At 36.2% G+C, this 15,349-nt stretch overlaps 1 protein-coding gene across 3 annotated transcripts; it reads left to right on the top strand.

Moving 5' to 3' along the window:
* Positions 1-661: 661 nt before the first annotated feature.
* inpp5kb (inositol polyphosphate-5-phosphatase Kb) lies at positions 662-14,627 on the top strand. Of its 3 annotated transcripts, XM_051908045.1 has the most exons (14): positions 664-839; positions 1,829-1,883; positions 4,634-4,738; positions 5,033-5,141; positions 5,664-5,780; positions 6,494-6,669; positions 6,758-6,869; positions 9,007-9,116; positions 9,263-9,289; positions 11,854-12,061; positions 12,200-12,337; positions 12,459-12,542; positions 12,714-12,815; positions 13,379-14,627. In XM_051908045.1, exons 2-14 carry the CDS (start codon positions 1,837-1,839, stop codon positions 13,445-13,447), a joined length of 1,404 nt encoding a protein of 467 aa, XP_051764005.1. In that variant the 5' UTR covers positions 664-839; positions 1,829-1,836; the 3' UTR covers positions 13,448-14,627. The 3 variants fall into 3 exon arrangements, with proteins under 3 accessions (XP_051764007.1, XP_051764005.1, XP_051764008.1); XM_051908047.1 differs by lacking the exon at positions 9,263-9,289 and having other exon boundaries at positions 662-839; XM_051908048.1 differs by lacking the exons at positions 664-839; positions 1,829-1,883 and adding an exon at positions 2,867-3,310.
* The last annotated feature ends 722 nt before the right edge of the window (positions 14,628-15,349 follow it).

Below are 15,349 nucleotides of genomic sequence, written 5' to 3'. Positions count from 1 at the left end.
ACCCCTGCTTATGAGGCCTTCAGAAAGAGGAATGTGTTTGATTCAGATATTTGGATTGCATTTCCACAGTTATGTGCCATGTTTAATTTTTTTATTATGCACTGATTAATAGTACTTGATACCGGTAAAAAACAATAAGGTAAATCGATTCGTTCAGCTCTGAGATCATCAAAGAAAGCAATCTCTGGTCCCTAAAAGGAGTTCTCATTTAGATCAGCTTTGATAGCTAACTCAAAGGATGTTTATGACAAAAAAAAAAAATCTTTATAGTAAAGATTATTCTTTCTTTACACTGGCTACAGACAAATAGGGTATAAAACTTACGTATCCCTTACTAAAATCATTGTGGCTGTATACACCATCATGGTATAACGTCCAAAAGCAAGTTCATGGATTTTAAATGGTATATTTTTATGTTAATATCGTTGTACCTCTTTTAAAGGCCTCTGTGAAGTTTAACAGCTCATAAGTCACATTTCGTGTTGTTTATAAAATGTAGGCCTATAGCCTACAGAAAGGGCAAAGATTTTACATTTATATTTAATTAATTGTCAACAGAGAACCCTCTGTTTTCACCTAGTCAAAAGGATTGCGATATATAACGCATAGTTTAGACACAGTCGAGTCTTTCATAACTTAGCTAAACCTTTTAGGCTTTTATATGATGAAACAATAAGTACTGTGGCTTTAAGAGGTTTCTGTGAATTGGCAGGGCAGTGGGGAAGTGAAGGGGTGTAAACACAACCTCAAACTCTCACACTGTATCCTATAGCACCTTTTAAGCACGGAATAGATCATTCAAGACACCTGCAGAATCTGCACAAGACCGAGGCTGAAAGGTATGTTTTTGTTTTTTTCTTCTGTGCGTGAGGATGACTGCGATTTGCTTTGGCTTATTCTTTAGAGATAGGCTACTTAGTGATGACTTTGATTAGAGAAGTCTTTAATTCTGGAGTGAGTTTAATTTTGCTTTCGTTACGGTATAGCCTACTTTAGAGGAGCTTAGTTTAGTTGTCGTATTCGTAATATTTTAATATGAATATCCCTAAATATTTGAAGTTTATTCGATGGCCGTTTGAATCCTACTATAGCCCACTTTTTCATAGTGACAAGCTGTATGACAAACAGCAACATTCGTTGTTACAAAGAATAGATAAATGTGATCAAATAAACCAAAGGTGAAAATTTAAATTAGCCTTTAAGAATGACCCTGTTACGCCTGACTTTTTTGTTGAAAAACGACGTTTATGCCATTTACAACACCCATTCAAGTATTATTAATAATAATAATAATAATAAAATCCTTTCATTTATATTATGCGCCTTTCGTGACACTCAAGGACACCGTAGCATGAAGAGGTTACGTTAACTCAATAAAGTACAAAGCAAAATATCGAACTCGAGTCAGACAAAAGTATGTATTCAGCGCTATCAAATAACACTTAAGTAATCATAAAAGTGATATTAGCTTACAACTAGTTAGGCTACTGGCTACAGCACGATAAATACAATGATAAATCGCTAACACAAGTTATTTTCGCCTGAGGTAACCATAGCAACTGTACGGCGCTCCGCTCATGCGTTTTCTGTTTATGATCTGGACTGGTGAAAAAGGTGTATTTAAGTTATTTCGTATGAACTACATTTGTTTTTAGGGGGAAGATGAGCATCACATCACTGATCCATATAATAATCATTTAACCTCCAGATTTTTATTTCATTATTTTAAAAAGCTTTTCAGCTTGAATGACACAGGATTAACTCTTTTAGATTAGACTAATGGCTGAATTACTATGCATGTGTGTTTATATGGTTTTTGTGCGCACAGATCTGAGTATGACCGCACAAAATGTTGGATCCAGAGGTGGACATCAGGCTTTCAGGTAACACCATCCTTGATCAATGAAATGAACCCCTCTTCAAAGTTTCACGATTGGTCACAAGACCAGTTGCTTTGTCCTTATGTGCCCACTCTTATTCTCTCTCTACTGCTGAATGCTTCCTTGCCCCTAAGACTTTGCATGTGACTGTATTATAGAGCAACAAGGTGGAAAGATAGTTTTGAGAATTTGATTTGAGAATTATATTGTTGCTTTATACTAATTTGGTACTTAGTACAAATTCCCTGATTTAAACATGTTCAGATGAGCACAATTTGGCAAAGATATTTAATAAATTTTTATTAATATTTAATTTATAATATTAAACATGAACACCAATACTATGAATCAGAAATAGTTTGCTTTTGGTATTACAGAGATAGCACATTTTAAAAGCAGTGGACTGTGTTTATCAGATAATATGGAATGCAATCTCTCGGGTGATTTGTTTAAAAGAGGCAAGAAGGTTCATTTAACTCCAACAGAGTTCAAATTAAACTCAGAGGCAGTAAAATGTAACAAAAATTACAAATTTGATACCAAAGTTTGGCTTTATGTTCTCACATTTTCAACCCTTGCCCCATATCTTTAGGAAAATTAGTTATCTTAGTTTTTTTCTTGTAGGGTCCAAGAAATATTCACCGCGTTGAGGCAATGCTTAAATAAACAGGATTAGCATCTGTCGACATTCACTTGCGTCGCTCAAGACTTGCAACAATACACACAGTGATTTGGAGATCAGGCCTGCTAGTCATTTATGCTTTTCGTATTTCTGGCCTCATTCACGTGGCTCTCCACTGCTCCAGATTACAGTTCCTAATCCCAAACTCTCTCCAAAACGCATGCTTTCACTCACACTCGTCCATTCAGGCAACAGGATGCAATGAGAACATTTAGCAAAAAGGGTTGCAATCACTAACTGCTTGGTTTCTAAAGGATTTCTAAGGCTTTCTGGGGGAAAAGGAGAATGATGAACTGTTTCTGAGAAGATATGAGAAATTTAAGATTTGGAACTACAGTACGTGGACTCTGCATCTGCTGAACCTAAACCATCTCTTGGACACCTTGACTTTCTTGGACATCTGAAGCTAAGAAAAAGCAACCAATAGGATAGAGAATCAAAGAATAAATCGCCTCACTTCAGATGAACTCTTGGTTTGCATAGAGCAGGCCTTAGACTTTCAGTTGTATTGGAAGAACAGCAAAAAGATGTCGGACACGTCTGATGTCCCACGTGTGCGCTCTGACAGTACGTCCTCTATGACATCTCAGTCTACTTCAGCACGGCTGATGCTTCGCCAGCGGCTCGCTCAGTTGCTCACCTGCTTGGAGGATCTCAGCTCAGATGATGAGGCAAATGAGGAAGTGTCCCGTACGCTGGATGAAGCCTTTCACCTATGTGGAAGATACACCAACAGAGAGTCTTTCAGGTGTACCGAGTCATTGACTTTTAGAGTTCATATCTGAAAATGAGTTGTAGATAGACTTCTGTTGGAGGGATAGAAGGTGGATTTTGTAATATGTTGGTTGTTTGCTAGCAAGTTCTCTGCATTTTTATCTTATTTATTTGACCCTTTTTTTTCTTAGATATGCAATTCAGAGTTGATTTGAACTTGATTCATTCAATGATTCATTCCTAGGCTGCGTTTAACTTCACTTTTAGACATACACTCGCAAACTTCCCTTAACATTTAGAATGTAGCGTTCAACTTCGTCAAGTGGGTGAGGGAAGTTTACTTGACCCCTCGATTTTGACCAAGGGAGTGTGTCTACTAAATATGTACACTTCAGGCAGATCCATACACCACAATGTAACAAGATTGTGATGTCACAGCAGATTGCGCTTAATTTACCCCCACCCCACACAACTCTAGTGTATGATATTGAAGTTATTTTGACCTTTAACCACATAATACTGTCTTGTAGCTTGTGCTACGTAAGCAATGACGTACATCCGAGTGAATGAGACGGAGGGAAGTTAGCGAGGAAAGGGTATAAAAAAATGGGCTGCATTTAACTCCACTTTTAGACATACACTCGCAAACTTCCCTAAGCACTTCCCCTTAGGGGAATCCCCACTGCTCTTTTGAAGTGCATTCAACTTCATCAAGTGGGCGAGGAAAATTTATTTAGACAGACCCTTGACCCTTCGATTTTGACCGAGGGAGCGAGTCTACTCAATATTTACACTTCAGGCAGATCCATGGACCACAATGCAACAAGACTGTAACGTCACTGCAGATCGCACTTAATTTACCCCCACTCCACACAAGTCTAGTGTATAATACTGGAGTTATTTGGCATTTAACTGCATTTAATACTTGTAGCTGCCTTAATCTGACTTTTTTTTTTTTTTTTTACACAGTTATAGTTTATTGTATTGTTAATATTTTCATTGTGCATTTTTTAATATCTTATATATAATATATATATTAATATATTAATATTTAATTTTTGTTTATATTTAATTTTAATACAGGCCTATAGAATGGTGTGTAAACAAATTTATAAGGACAAAAATATATAAATAATAAATCAGCTCCATATTGGATTCCAAGTGATCAAGGGATTATTTAAACACATTGCTAGGGTTCCGCCAGTAGTGGGCACTCATGTAACGTAATCAATGACGTACATCTCTGAGTGAACAAGACAGAGGAAAGTTATCAAGGGAAGGGCATAAAAAATTGGACTTAAACAGCCCAGCACTTAAACACAGACCTTTTCTGTTTCTGTCTTCTTCTCTTGTTCAGGCTGCACATGGTTACATGGAATGTTAGCACAGCAGAGCCACCAGCTGATGTGAGGTCATTACTGCAGCTTGACTCACAGCCGGCCACTGACCTCTATGTGATTGGGTGAGTTAATGTTAACTTACTGATATATACACTACCATTCAAAAATGTGGGTTTCTATGTAATCAGTCACATCACAATATATATATAATATATATATATATATTACAGTTTATATGTAATCTGCCACTATATATATATAATGTATGTGTGTGTATGTTGTATGTATGTATGTATGTATATATATGTGTATATATATATATATAGTGGCAGATTACATATAAACTGTAATATATATATATATATATATATATATTGTGATGCGACATAATATGAGCAGTTGTGTTTGTGTTTCAGTCTACAGGAAGTCAATGCCACTCCAGTGCGGTATATCTCTGATCTCATTGCTGAGGATTCATGGAGCCACCTCTTCATGGATACTCTGGCACCAATGGGCTATATCAAGGTACAGCATAAATAAATAACTGTGTGTGTGTCTTAGCGTTGCAAGCTCAGTTTAGAGAGTGTGGAAGACAGAGAGTTGTTTGAGTGTCCTTACATATGTTTATATGCAGTTGCAACTGTTACAATAGAACAGAGAGACAGAATCAGGATGAGCCATCTCCTCATTAAGCTTGTTAAGCTCCATTGTTCTCTGCAGGCCATGAAAACACTAGAGGCATTGTTTCACACCAGCACATATTTGTGTAACATAACCACAGATTTTATGTGAGCCCGCCCCATTCTGCCTTCCATGACTAATTAGCTCTGATTTTGAAAACTGAATTCCACTTCACCAAAAACATCGCAGGAATGTCCAGTACCAATCTCCTTATTTTCTTTATGCAATGCATCAAGGACTTCATTCACTCCATCATAAGCTTAAATACACGTTTTGTGGAAGTCGAAGCAGTGTGTGACGTTTGTGTTGAGAAATGCACTGAAGCTCTGACATATGAAAAAAGCTTTACATTTTTGCTGTCCTCAGGTGACTTCAGTGAGGATGCAGGGTTTGCTGCTGATATTGTTTGCAAAGCAGGTCCACCTGCCTTTCATCAGAGACATCCAAAGTACATACACCCGCACTGGCCTGTTTGGATACTGGGTATGGTACAACCTTTACATCCTGACATTTCACAAACACTTTCTGTTATACACTGATTTCCTATTGATTCCTATGTTTTTTTTTCAAAACTGACATATCAAATGTTTGAGGTTGGTAAGATTTTTTTTTTAGTGTTTTGAAAGAAGCTCTAATGCTCAGTATAAAAACATGAATATTATAAAATATTATTACAATTTTCAAATAACGGTTTTAACTATTTTAATATATTTAAAAATATAATTTATTCCTGTGATGGCAAAGCTGAATTTTCAGCATAATTTCTCCAGTCTTTAGTGTCACATGATCCTTCAGAAATCATTCTAATGCTGATTTGCTGCTCATGTAACATTTCTTATTATTACCAGTGTTAAAAACAGCTTAATATTTTTGTGGAAACCATTTTTTTCAGGATTCTTTGATGAATAGAATGTTTAAACAGCATTTATTAGAAAGAAAAATCTTTTGTAACATCATAAATTACTGTCACTTTGGATCAATTTAATGCATCCTTGCTGAATAAAAGTATTAATTAAAAAAAATAAAAACTGTTGAAAGGTGGTATATAAGTCTGATCTGTAATCTTTTGTGTAAAATTTGGGGGGAAAAAACAAAAAACAAAACAAAACACCTAGACCTGTACTTTTAACGGTAACGAATATGCGAGAGTATAACAATGTGTAGCTGGACTAATGTAGTATTATTGATTCTTGCAGGGAAATAAGGGTGGTGTTTCTGTGCGTTTCTCATTTTATGGTCACATGCTGTGTTTTCTGAACTGTCATCTGGCGGCTCATATGAACTACGCCCTGCAACGCATGGATGAGTTTGAATATATACTGGACACGCAAGATTTCGATATGTACAACACACCAAACGTGCTTGACCACAAGTCAGTGCTAACTTTGATTGAAGTTGTTCATGTTCATGTATCAGAAGATACAACATGGGTCTCATATTGCTATTTTTCCTTCTCCAAGGGTGGTCTTCTGGTTTGGTGATCTGAACTTCCGTATCGCTGACCATGGGATGCACTTTCTTCGCTCCTCGATCAACAATGGCCGTTTTAACCTGCTGTGGGACAGAGATCAGGTCAGGCAGACACACAAACAAACAGATAAATATACGCAAATACACACTTTTCTGAAGTTCACGGCTCTCTAACAAAAGCCAGTGAGCTGCCTACATAGCATTTTAAGTCACCATAGACTCACCAGATAAGTCCTAAACAGTTGGCCCAAGTTTAACACAGTTTGCGTTTTGCGTTTCATATGTAATCACTTTTTTATGTAAACATGCACTACATAGGCGTATTTGACTGTTGCATTTGCATCGCATCATATCTTGTGCATGACAGTGTCGACACTCAAGTTAAAAAGAGGTCAGCTTTTAAAAAAATGCATCTATAGACCTTTGCATTTTTTCACTGCCCTCCGCCTCACGTTTTTAACCCTCTGGTCCTCTTCGTTTAGGGGTCACACTTGGCTCTTTCACGGTCAAAAGTGACCTAAGCCCTAAAATGTAACATTTTTGTTTTTTGTTCAATCATTTTTTTTTATTATTATTTAAAATTTTGAGGGTATTTTATGATACTATGCAATATTTATGCTTTTTTTTATTAGCTATTTTTCCCCATTGAAAATAATAAACAATTTTTTTGTAATACTGTATATTTAGTCAAGTCAAGTCAAGTCACCTTTATTTATATAGCGCTTTTTACAATGCAGATTGTGTCAAAGCAGCTTTACAGTGATAAATGGTATATAATTTTGGCTGCACAGCAGCTCTTAAAGAAAATGCTGTCAATGTAGGCAGATGCAAAGCACTGTTGAATATCAAATGTCATATCAAATATCAAATGTCAAATATCAAATGTCAAATGTCAAATTTAGCAGTATTCCATGTTAAAATAGAGACAATTAGAAACCTCCAATTTTTTGAAGGTAGATTAGTGCCATCTGGTGGGAGTAAAAAAGAAAGTTATGGAATGCCATTGTGTAATCACTAGATTCCTATATAGTTCTATATAAAGTGGCTTATAAATTCTCTAGTGGTTTTTAGACATAAATACTTATTTTTATTAAGTTGTGGATTTGGATTTATACTTAAACATTCTCAAAGACTACTTTTTGTCAAGGTTTAGATTTTCTTTGTTTGAAATGTTGATTTGAAATGTCAGTTTTTTGCATTCATTTTACTACAGTCAAAACTGATCACAGAGGAAGACATTTTGTCACACATAACATAAAAATTCAATAAAAATGTAACAAAAATGAGCCATTGTGTTTTATCACAGCCTAATAAATCTGGGTCTGATTTGATTTCAATCTCTTATTTGAGTATTTTGGCTCATTTTTTTTTGTTACAGTTACACCAGTTCATTTGTGTATAAAATAATGTCTCTGCATGTGTGTTTTAGTGGGTGTGTCTGATTTGTACTCTTGTGTAACCTCTTCCTTGTTGTTTTTACTGCTTTGTGGCTGAATTATTGATTTTATTTCACACATTTTCAAAAACTTGCTATGTGTTATAGTCGTGCTAGTTTATATATATATATATATATATGTGTGTGGGGGGAAGGATGTGTCTATTTCGCAATCTTGACATTTTAGAGTGTCACCCCTTCATTGCTGTGCACTTTTTTTCTGCATAATGGCTGAATTGTAGTTTGTACCACCAAAAGATTCTCTGAGTTTTCATATTTTTTCATATTTCCCATTCATGTCGGCGTGACTATTTTTTTCCCAGACCCTTTAACATATCCGAATCATGTCCATAATGTTTTTTTTTTTTTTTTGTGTGTGTTCACATAGCTAATGCGACAAAAGTCACCAAGTGTCATCCCATTCCAAAATTTCAAAACGTAAAATTTTTTGCACAGAGGAGCAGAGGATTAAACGCAAAATGGTGTTCTGTGTGAATCACAGGTACAGAAAATGCAATTACAGAACCCACGGCTTTGAATTTAGCAGACAAAGTCAAGGGAAATGCTGTTTTTAAATATATTTTTTTGAAAAAAGGAAAAAGACCATTTATATTAGATGAAAAAAATTCTCCCTGTAGTTTTATGTGCTTAGTATTGCGTCATTAGCTTAGCAACTTGCAACTTACAACTAAAATTGTACTGAAAAGAAGAGACAGGTATTAAAAACTGTTAATTTAATATGCATTTTCTATTCTATTCTATTCTATTCTATTCTATTCTATTCTATTGACTTCTATTTCTTAGTTGACCATGATGAAGAAGAAAGAACCTATTCTTCAGGAGTTCGAAGAGGGACCGTTGCGCTTTAAACCCACGTATAAATTTGACCGTTTCTCTGAGACTTACGATACAAGGTAACACTTGCACACTACACATTATTAACACAATACAAACACACTAGTTTCAATGCTTTGAAGTATAAACAGTGTCAGATCTCCATTTCCTGAGAGTCTAACATGTTTTCTTGGAAGAAAATCATGATCGTTCTTTCTCCACACAGAGCACCGAAGACATGGTTTGGCTTTACGTAAGATTTGATAAGCAAAATGTGTGTTTGTTGCATGGCCTCTGTGTCTACCTTAACCTCTATAACCCAGAATTCCTCTCACAGAGGACTCACCATCACATCCCTGTAAAACACTGCACTCCTCTTACTCAACATTCAATCCTCACATACTCTCCCCTCAGATGCTTCAGTAAGCATTTCATGTCTGTGCAAATGTAATGTGATTGGTGTTTTATGGTGTTTTTTCTGTCCCAACTGCCATCAGCCAGCTTTGAAAACATATGTATGTTGTAATATGTCGACTTTGAAGATAAGATGGATATGTAGGATGTTGTAAGAAGGGAATTTGTATTTCCCATCAAACATAAATGGCTGTGTTTAGGAGGTCTTCCGCACCATAGAGCATTTGAACAGGTAGCGAATCTGTGTGTACATTCAAAAGTGCCTTTTCAGCACAGACATTTCCCTCATTTAGCTGTCATCTGTTTGCTAAAATGTTATATGGATAGTGAAATATGTTTGTAAATTATGTTTTGCTGTGTCTGTAATGGAAGCAGAGGTAGTGTATCTCCAATGGTAGGTAGTGTATCTCCAACGGGAAGAAAGGTCGGCTCGACCTTTGAATTTTTTTCAAGATTACTAGTCAAGGTGAAAGAAGTGAAATGTAGGAAATCATATACACCTGACTCTATCCATCCATCCATCCAGCCAGCCCTTCCCTCAGACTCATCTCATTTAACACATGACCACATATCCATGTCAATGTGTCATTGGGCTTCTAAAAGCTGTCTTGGAGAACTGTTTTGCACTTGTCATATAAGCACCTCAATCACTGTGCGTAGAATGCATGTTTCACTCTGATATGCTGGTGTTTGATGCATTTGCATGTTTCATATTGTAGAATTAGATCACAGCATATCAGTCACATGTCTGCATGTCTGTGCATGGAAATAGAATTTCACATTAAATTCTCAGTACACAACTGCAGCACACTGCAAGGACACACTATATCTCACTCACAACCAGTGTTGGGGAAAGTTACTTTTAAAAGTAATGCGTTACTCCCTAAAAAAGTAACTAATTATGTTACGTAGTTACTTTTTATGGAAAGTAATGCATTACGCATTTTGCATAATTTTTTTCTCACCTGGGCTGGGCTGGGCTTGCTTGTTTGTTTTTTAATAACAAAAAAACTAAAGTTCTACTTTTGGTCAATGTAAAGGTCCTTTCACACCAAAAGCCTCAGGCTGAATGGAAATGCAAATTCATGCCTGTACAGTAGAGGGCGCAGCTCAAGCAAACATTTTAGCTGTGCTGCCATTCTGAATTGGAGAAGAAGGAAGTTCAGCACTGGCCCTGTCCCAAATGGCACCCTAAACCCTTGCGGTCTTCCTCTGAGTCCGCACTTTCACGACGTAATGCCGCTTTGACTGCTGGGTAGAAGTCCTCTGCGTAGCTCACAGACTTGCGGGCTCAGCAGAAGTGCGCATCGAGGGCGCATAGCAGCCGCAAAGGGGGCGCTCACGAGCACCCTTCTTTAAGCTTAAATGACGAATGGGACACCCTACGGTCTTGTTGACACGCACGCAGCGGCCATTGTAAGTCCACAAGACCAAAAGTGCACATGAAGTGTGCCATTTGGGACAGGGCCACTCTTACTTCAGCAATAAAAATAAAAATAAAAAAAAAGAAACACAAATGTGATGTTTATCTAAAGTCATTTTTGCTTATTATTAGTATGGTTGAATTGGGTCATCGAATGTTAGCAGCAAAGACATTGGTTAATCAAGTGAGATTAAATTAGTTTAAATGAGATAAAATATGAAAAAGTATACATATTTTTTAAACATATTTAATTATTGAAGGTTTGTGTAATGAAGGTTCTGAGTTTGCATTTCACTGTTTTTATTCATTTTGAGGGATACTCAATCTGTTTTTGTGCAAGTGAGATGAGTAAATGCATGTTCACAATTAGTCTACATACAACTACAATAACCATCACATTCACACAGCGCAGACAATGCCTCTGCACTTACTCCCAGTTTCTCTCAACTTGGGAACAGAAGAGTTAAGCCATTTATATTGTGACAAAAGATTTATATTTCAAATAAATGCTGTTCTTTTGAACTTTCTATTCATCAAAGAATCCTGAAAAAAAAAAAAAAAGATTATTTAAACACTACAACTGTCTTCAACAATGACAATAATATTGATTGATATTGAATCATAATTTCTTGAGCACAAAATAAGCATATTAGAATCTTTTCTGAAGGATCATGTGACACTTATGATTGGAGTAATGGCTGCTGAAAATTCAGCTTTGCATCACAGGAATAAACTATTGTATACATATTCATTTTAAAATATAAACGAGTATTTTAAATTCCAAATAAAATTTCAAAATATTACTTTATACTGTATTTTTGATCAAAATATAATATAATAAAGTTAAGTTCTCTAAGACTACAACCTCACTCTGCATTTACATTAATATATTTTTTTTATTATTATTTATTTATTTATTTTTTAATAATAGTATTATTTACATTCCCTCTCTTTTTTCTTTTGCATGTGTCAATGATTAGTGGTAAAAAGCGGAAGCCTGCCTGGACGGATCGTATCTTGTGGAGGATAAAACCCAAAGCTATAGAGACAGAGGATGAGAATAGTTCTACAACATCATCAGTTGACGATGATGAGTATCCTGTTAAGGTGATGCAGGAAATGTACACCTGTGATGTCTCATATGGGGTCAGTGACCACAAACCCGTCATTGGGACCTTTAATCTGGAGGTATGAATTATGTATTCCATGAATATTTAATCAAATTGTGCTTATAGTAATCAATAATAATAATATCTATCTACCTTTCAGTGCACATGACATTTAGTCCAAAAATATAATGTATCTCTCTTTGATCGCTTCATGCAGATGAGAAAAAAGGTGGAGACGCCTCTAGTCACACTGACAGTGGAGGAACACTGGAGTGCAGATGAAAATGCCACATTCACCTACACCATCCTGGAAAACTTTGAGTCCTCAACCTGGGACTGGATCGGACTGTACAAGGTGAGAGGGAGAGAGAGAAAAATAGGTTGATGGATGAACAAAAACAAAGAAAGAGACAAAAAGGAGATCTGTATCACAAAGCGGGTCACTAACTAGAGGTGATTTATATCTCTGCGTGCAGATTGGCTTCAAAAGTGCCTCTGATTACTCCACCTTCGCCTGGGTCAAAGATGATGAAGTGGCTGCCATTGGCGAAGTTGTGACGGTATGGCAGAATAAAAGTTCTTTGTGTTGAGAACAGGTCTTCCCTGAAAAGATGTTATAAAAATAATGACTGTTTACAGAATTCCTAATGGATTTTTTATTACTTTTACAGTTGCACTTAAAATGTGAATTTTGAAGGGGACTAACATGAGTGTTGCACTTCCCGTTTAAGGTCCAGATTAAAAATGAGCTCCCCCTGCTGGCAGGGGATTATGTTCTGGGCTATTACAGCACTAACATGCAAACCCTCATTGCCTTTAGTCCAACTTTCCAGGTGAGTTTCCGCAAACACACACACACACACACTTCAGTGACGGGTAGGTTTAGGGGCGGGGTTAGGGCATTCATTCGAATTTGGCAATACGATTTAGCAAAAAACATACTAATTCATACGAGTGAGGTCGTACTAATTCGTACGAATTAGTCACCTCATAAATACGTGTGAACTGTCGTGAGATCGGGTTGGTTTGATTTGCTATCTTAGTGAGGACATTGCATAGACTTCCATTGATTTTATATCAGGTCAATGATATTTTATATCACCTAACCCAACCTCTACTCCTAAACCTACCCATCACAGAAACATGTGCAAAACACTAGATTTAAATAAAAACATCCTTTGGCTGATTTATAAGCCTTTTTAACTAGTGAGGACCAGTCAAATGTCCTCACTAGTGGGTTATCAAAGTATTTCACAATATGAGGACATTTGGTCCTCACAAGTATAGCCAAAACTAGTACACACACACACGCACGCACGCACACACACACACACACACACACTCTGTTAACTTTAGGCTATACCTCTTTACTCACCTGCTTTGTGTCTCGGTTCAGATTCTAGAGTCTAAACGAGCTGTAATGGAGGGTCTGGTTCCTGAGAACATCAACGGACATGAGAAATAACTGGAATATCTTCAAATATGTGGGCCAAATGTACACATTACAGCAGGAGATCTGATTTTGGATGAGCTTTCTCCTTGTGTAAACAGACTTTGTTCATATTGGTTTTAAAAGGTAGAACAGATTCTGAAACAATCTGATATGAGTGTGGTTTAAACTGAAGGCTTTAAAATTTCCCAAACACCAGTTTAGGCACTGAACACACTGCTCTTTTCCTTCCTGTGTTTACCTATGGCTCTCCTTCAATTTGCTGAATCTGTCGTAAGCTCTTGCAAACACGCACACATATTGTACACTTAGGACGGTTCTTTATAGTACCTATACCTGCCACTAGAGGTCAATAAAGTAAATTACAGAGGCGAACATGGAATCTGTACCTGCAAACTCTTTATCTCTGCAGAATTGGATCACGCAAAGATTTACACATTTGACATTTCCTAGACCTTGTATGTTTTTATTATACCTTTTTTCTTTCTTTCTTTTTGCAAATTTGAAACTAATAAGATTTTAGAACTAGTAAGAGTGTAGAACTCATGCTAATTTCATGCCAAAATCAGCAGATAAATTATGAAAAAGTCCTTAGTATTATTTTACAGTAATTAAGTTCTACAAAATACAATTATTAATTTACTATTATATCATACATTAAATGCATGATGTTGCATTAATTTTGCCCAAATCTGAAAGTGATTTCAGTACCTTACATTAGTTTTACTGTACATTGGTGAAGTGTGCAGCTCATTAGACAGTGTTTCATTGAATGTCTTATATATGCCTCAATGTCAGTGCCTGTATATGTTAGTGTGTGGATTTTCAGTACCTATATAACAACAATTCACCATCTGACTTTTAAAATGCCTTCATGTTTAAGCTCTGTCCCTCTTATGACTCTTATTAGAGCTAAATTTGTCTGTATGTGTCTTTTATGTGAGCAAGAGGCAGTTTAATTTCTTGTCTACATTTTTCCATGATATGCCTGACCTATCTTTTACTTTAAATAGGATATATCATTTTGTCCTCTATCTTAGTTCAGTTAGTGTAACTGACTGTATTTATGGAAGTGAAACGAGTTGATTTGACCCTTTATAATTTGTTAAAAATATTATGTTTTTATAATCAAGCAGTTGAACACAGCTGTGTTATTGGGATTGTAAGCAATTTCATTAAAATATGAATGTCTGATTATCTGCTTGCCTCTTAGACTAACTCTGTAAATATATGTCTAACTGTGAGATGAGTCGGCGTAATATTTTGAGGTAACTTGTAATTAACCTGGAATATTCCTTTAAGGTCTACAACACATCTTTGAGTCTTAATTACACAGCTGACATTAATCAGCGTGATTTTGTGTCAACCAACAAAGAGTGACAATCATCTACCTCGCCATCAGTATTATTTCCATCCCCTGGCTAATGTAAAATTGTTGATTATGATTGATTCAATATAATAATAATAAAAGTATTATTTCCCCTTTGTGATGTAGATTTTTGTAGTTTACTCCAGGGGGCGCTGTTTACTTACGGTGTTTTTTATAACGCACTGTATTTGTGAAATTCACGCATGCATGCATTTGCCATGCAGTATATGCGCACACTCACTCACAGAATATTACATCACCCAGTTAGGCACAGTACTCAGAACTGGAAATATTGTGGGGTGTTACCTCCAGGAGCATTTTCGTGGATAATTACAGCTATAAATCTGCTGAGGCAACTGCAGAGCTCTTCGAAGGAGAGGTCGTCAACACGTCAAGAGAGAGAACAAAGAAGTCGCTAAAAACACGCTGTGAGTCAGCCTGTGATCATGAGCTAAGAGACAATGACACTGGAACAATTCTTTCCTGTGCAGGCAGTAAATCTATATTTGGAATAGTAAATCCGAAAAAACATCCATAGGGGCTTTTTT

This window comes from Ctenopharyngodon idella, chromosome 10, assembly GCF_019924925.1.
Source record: "Ctenopharyngodon idella isolate HZGC_01 chromosome 10, HZGC01, whole genome shotgun sequence".
In the NCBI taxonomy this organism is placed as follows: domain Eukaryota; kingdom Metazoa; phylum Chordata; class Actinopteri; order Cypriniformes; family Xenocyprididae; genus Ctenopharyngodon; species Ctenopharyngodon idella.
This window is presented reverse-complemented; position numbering and strand designations above follow the sequence as displayed.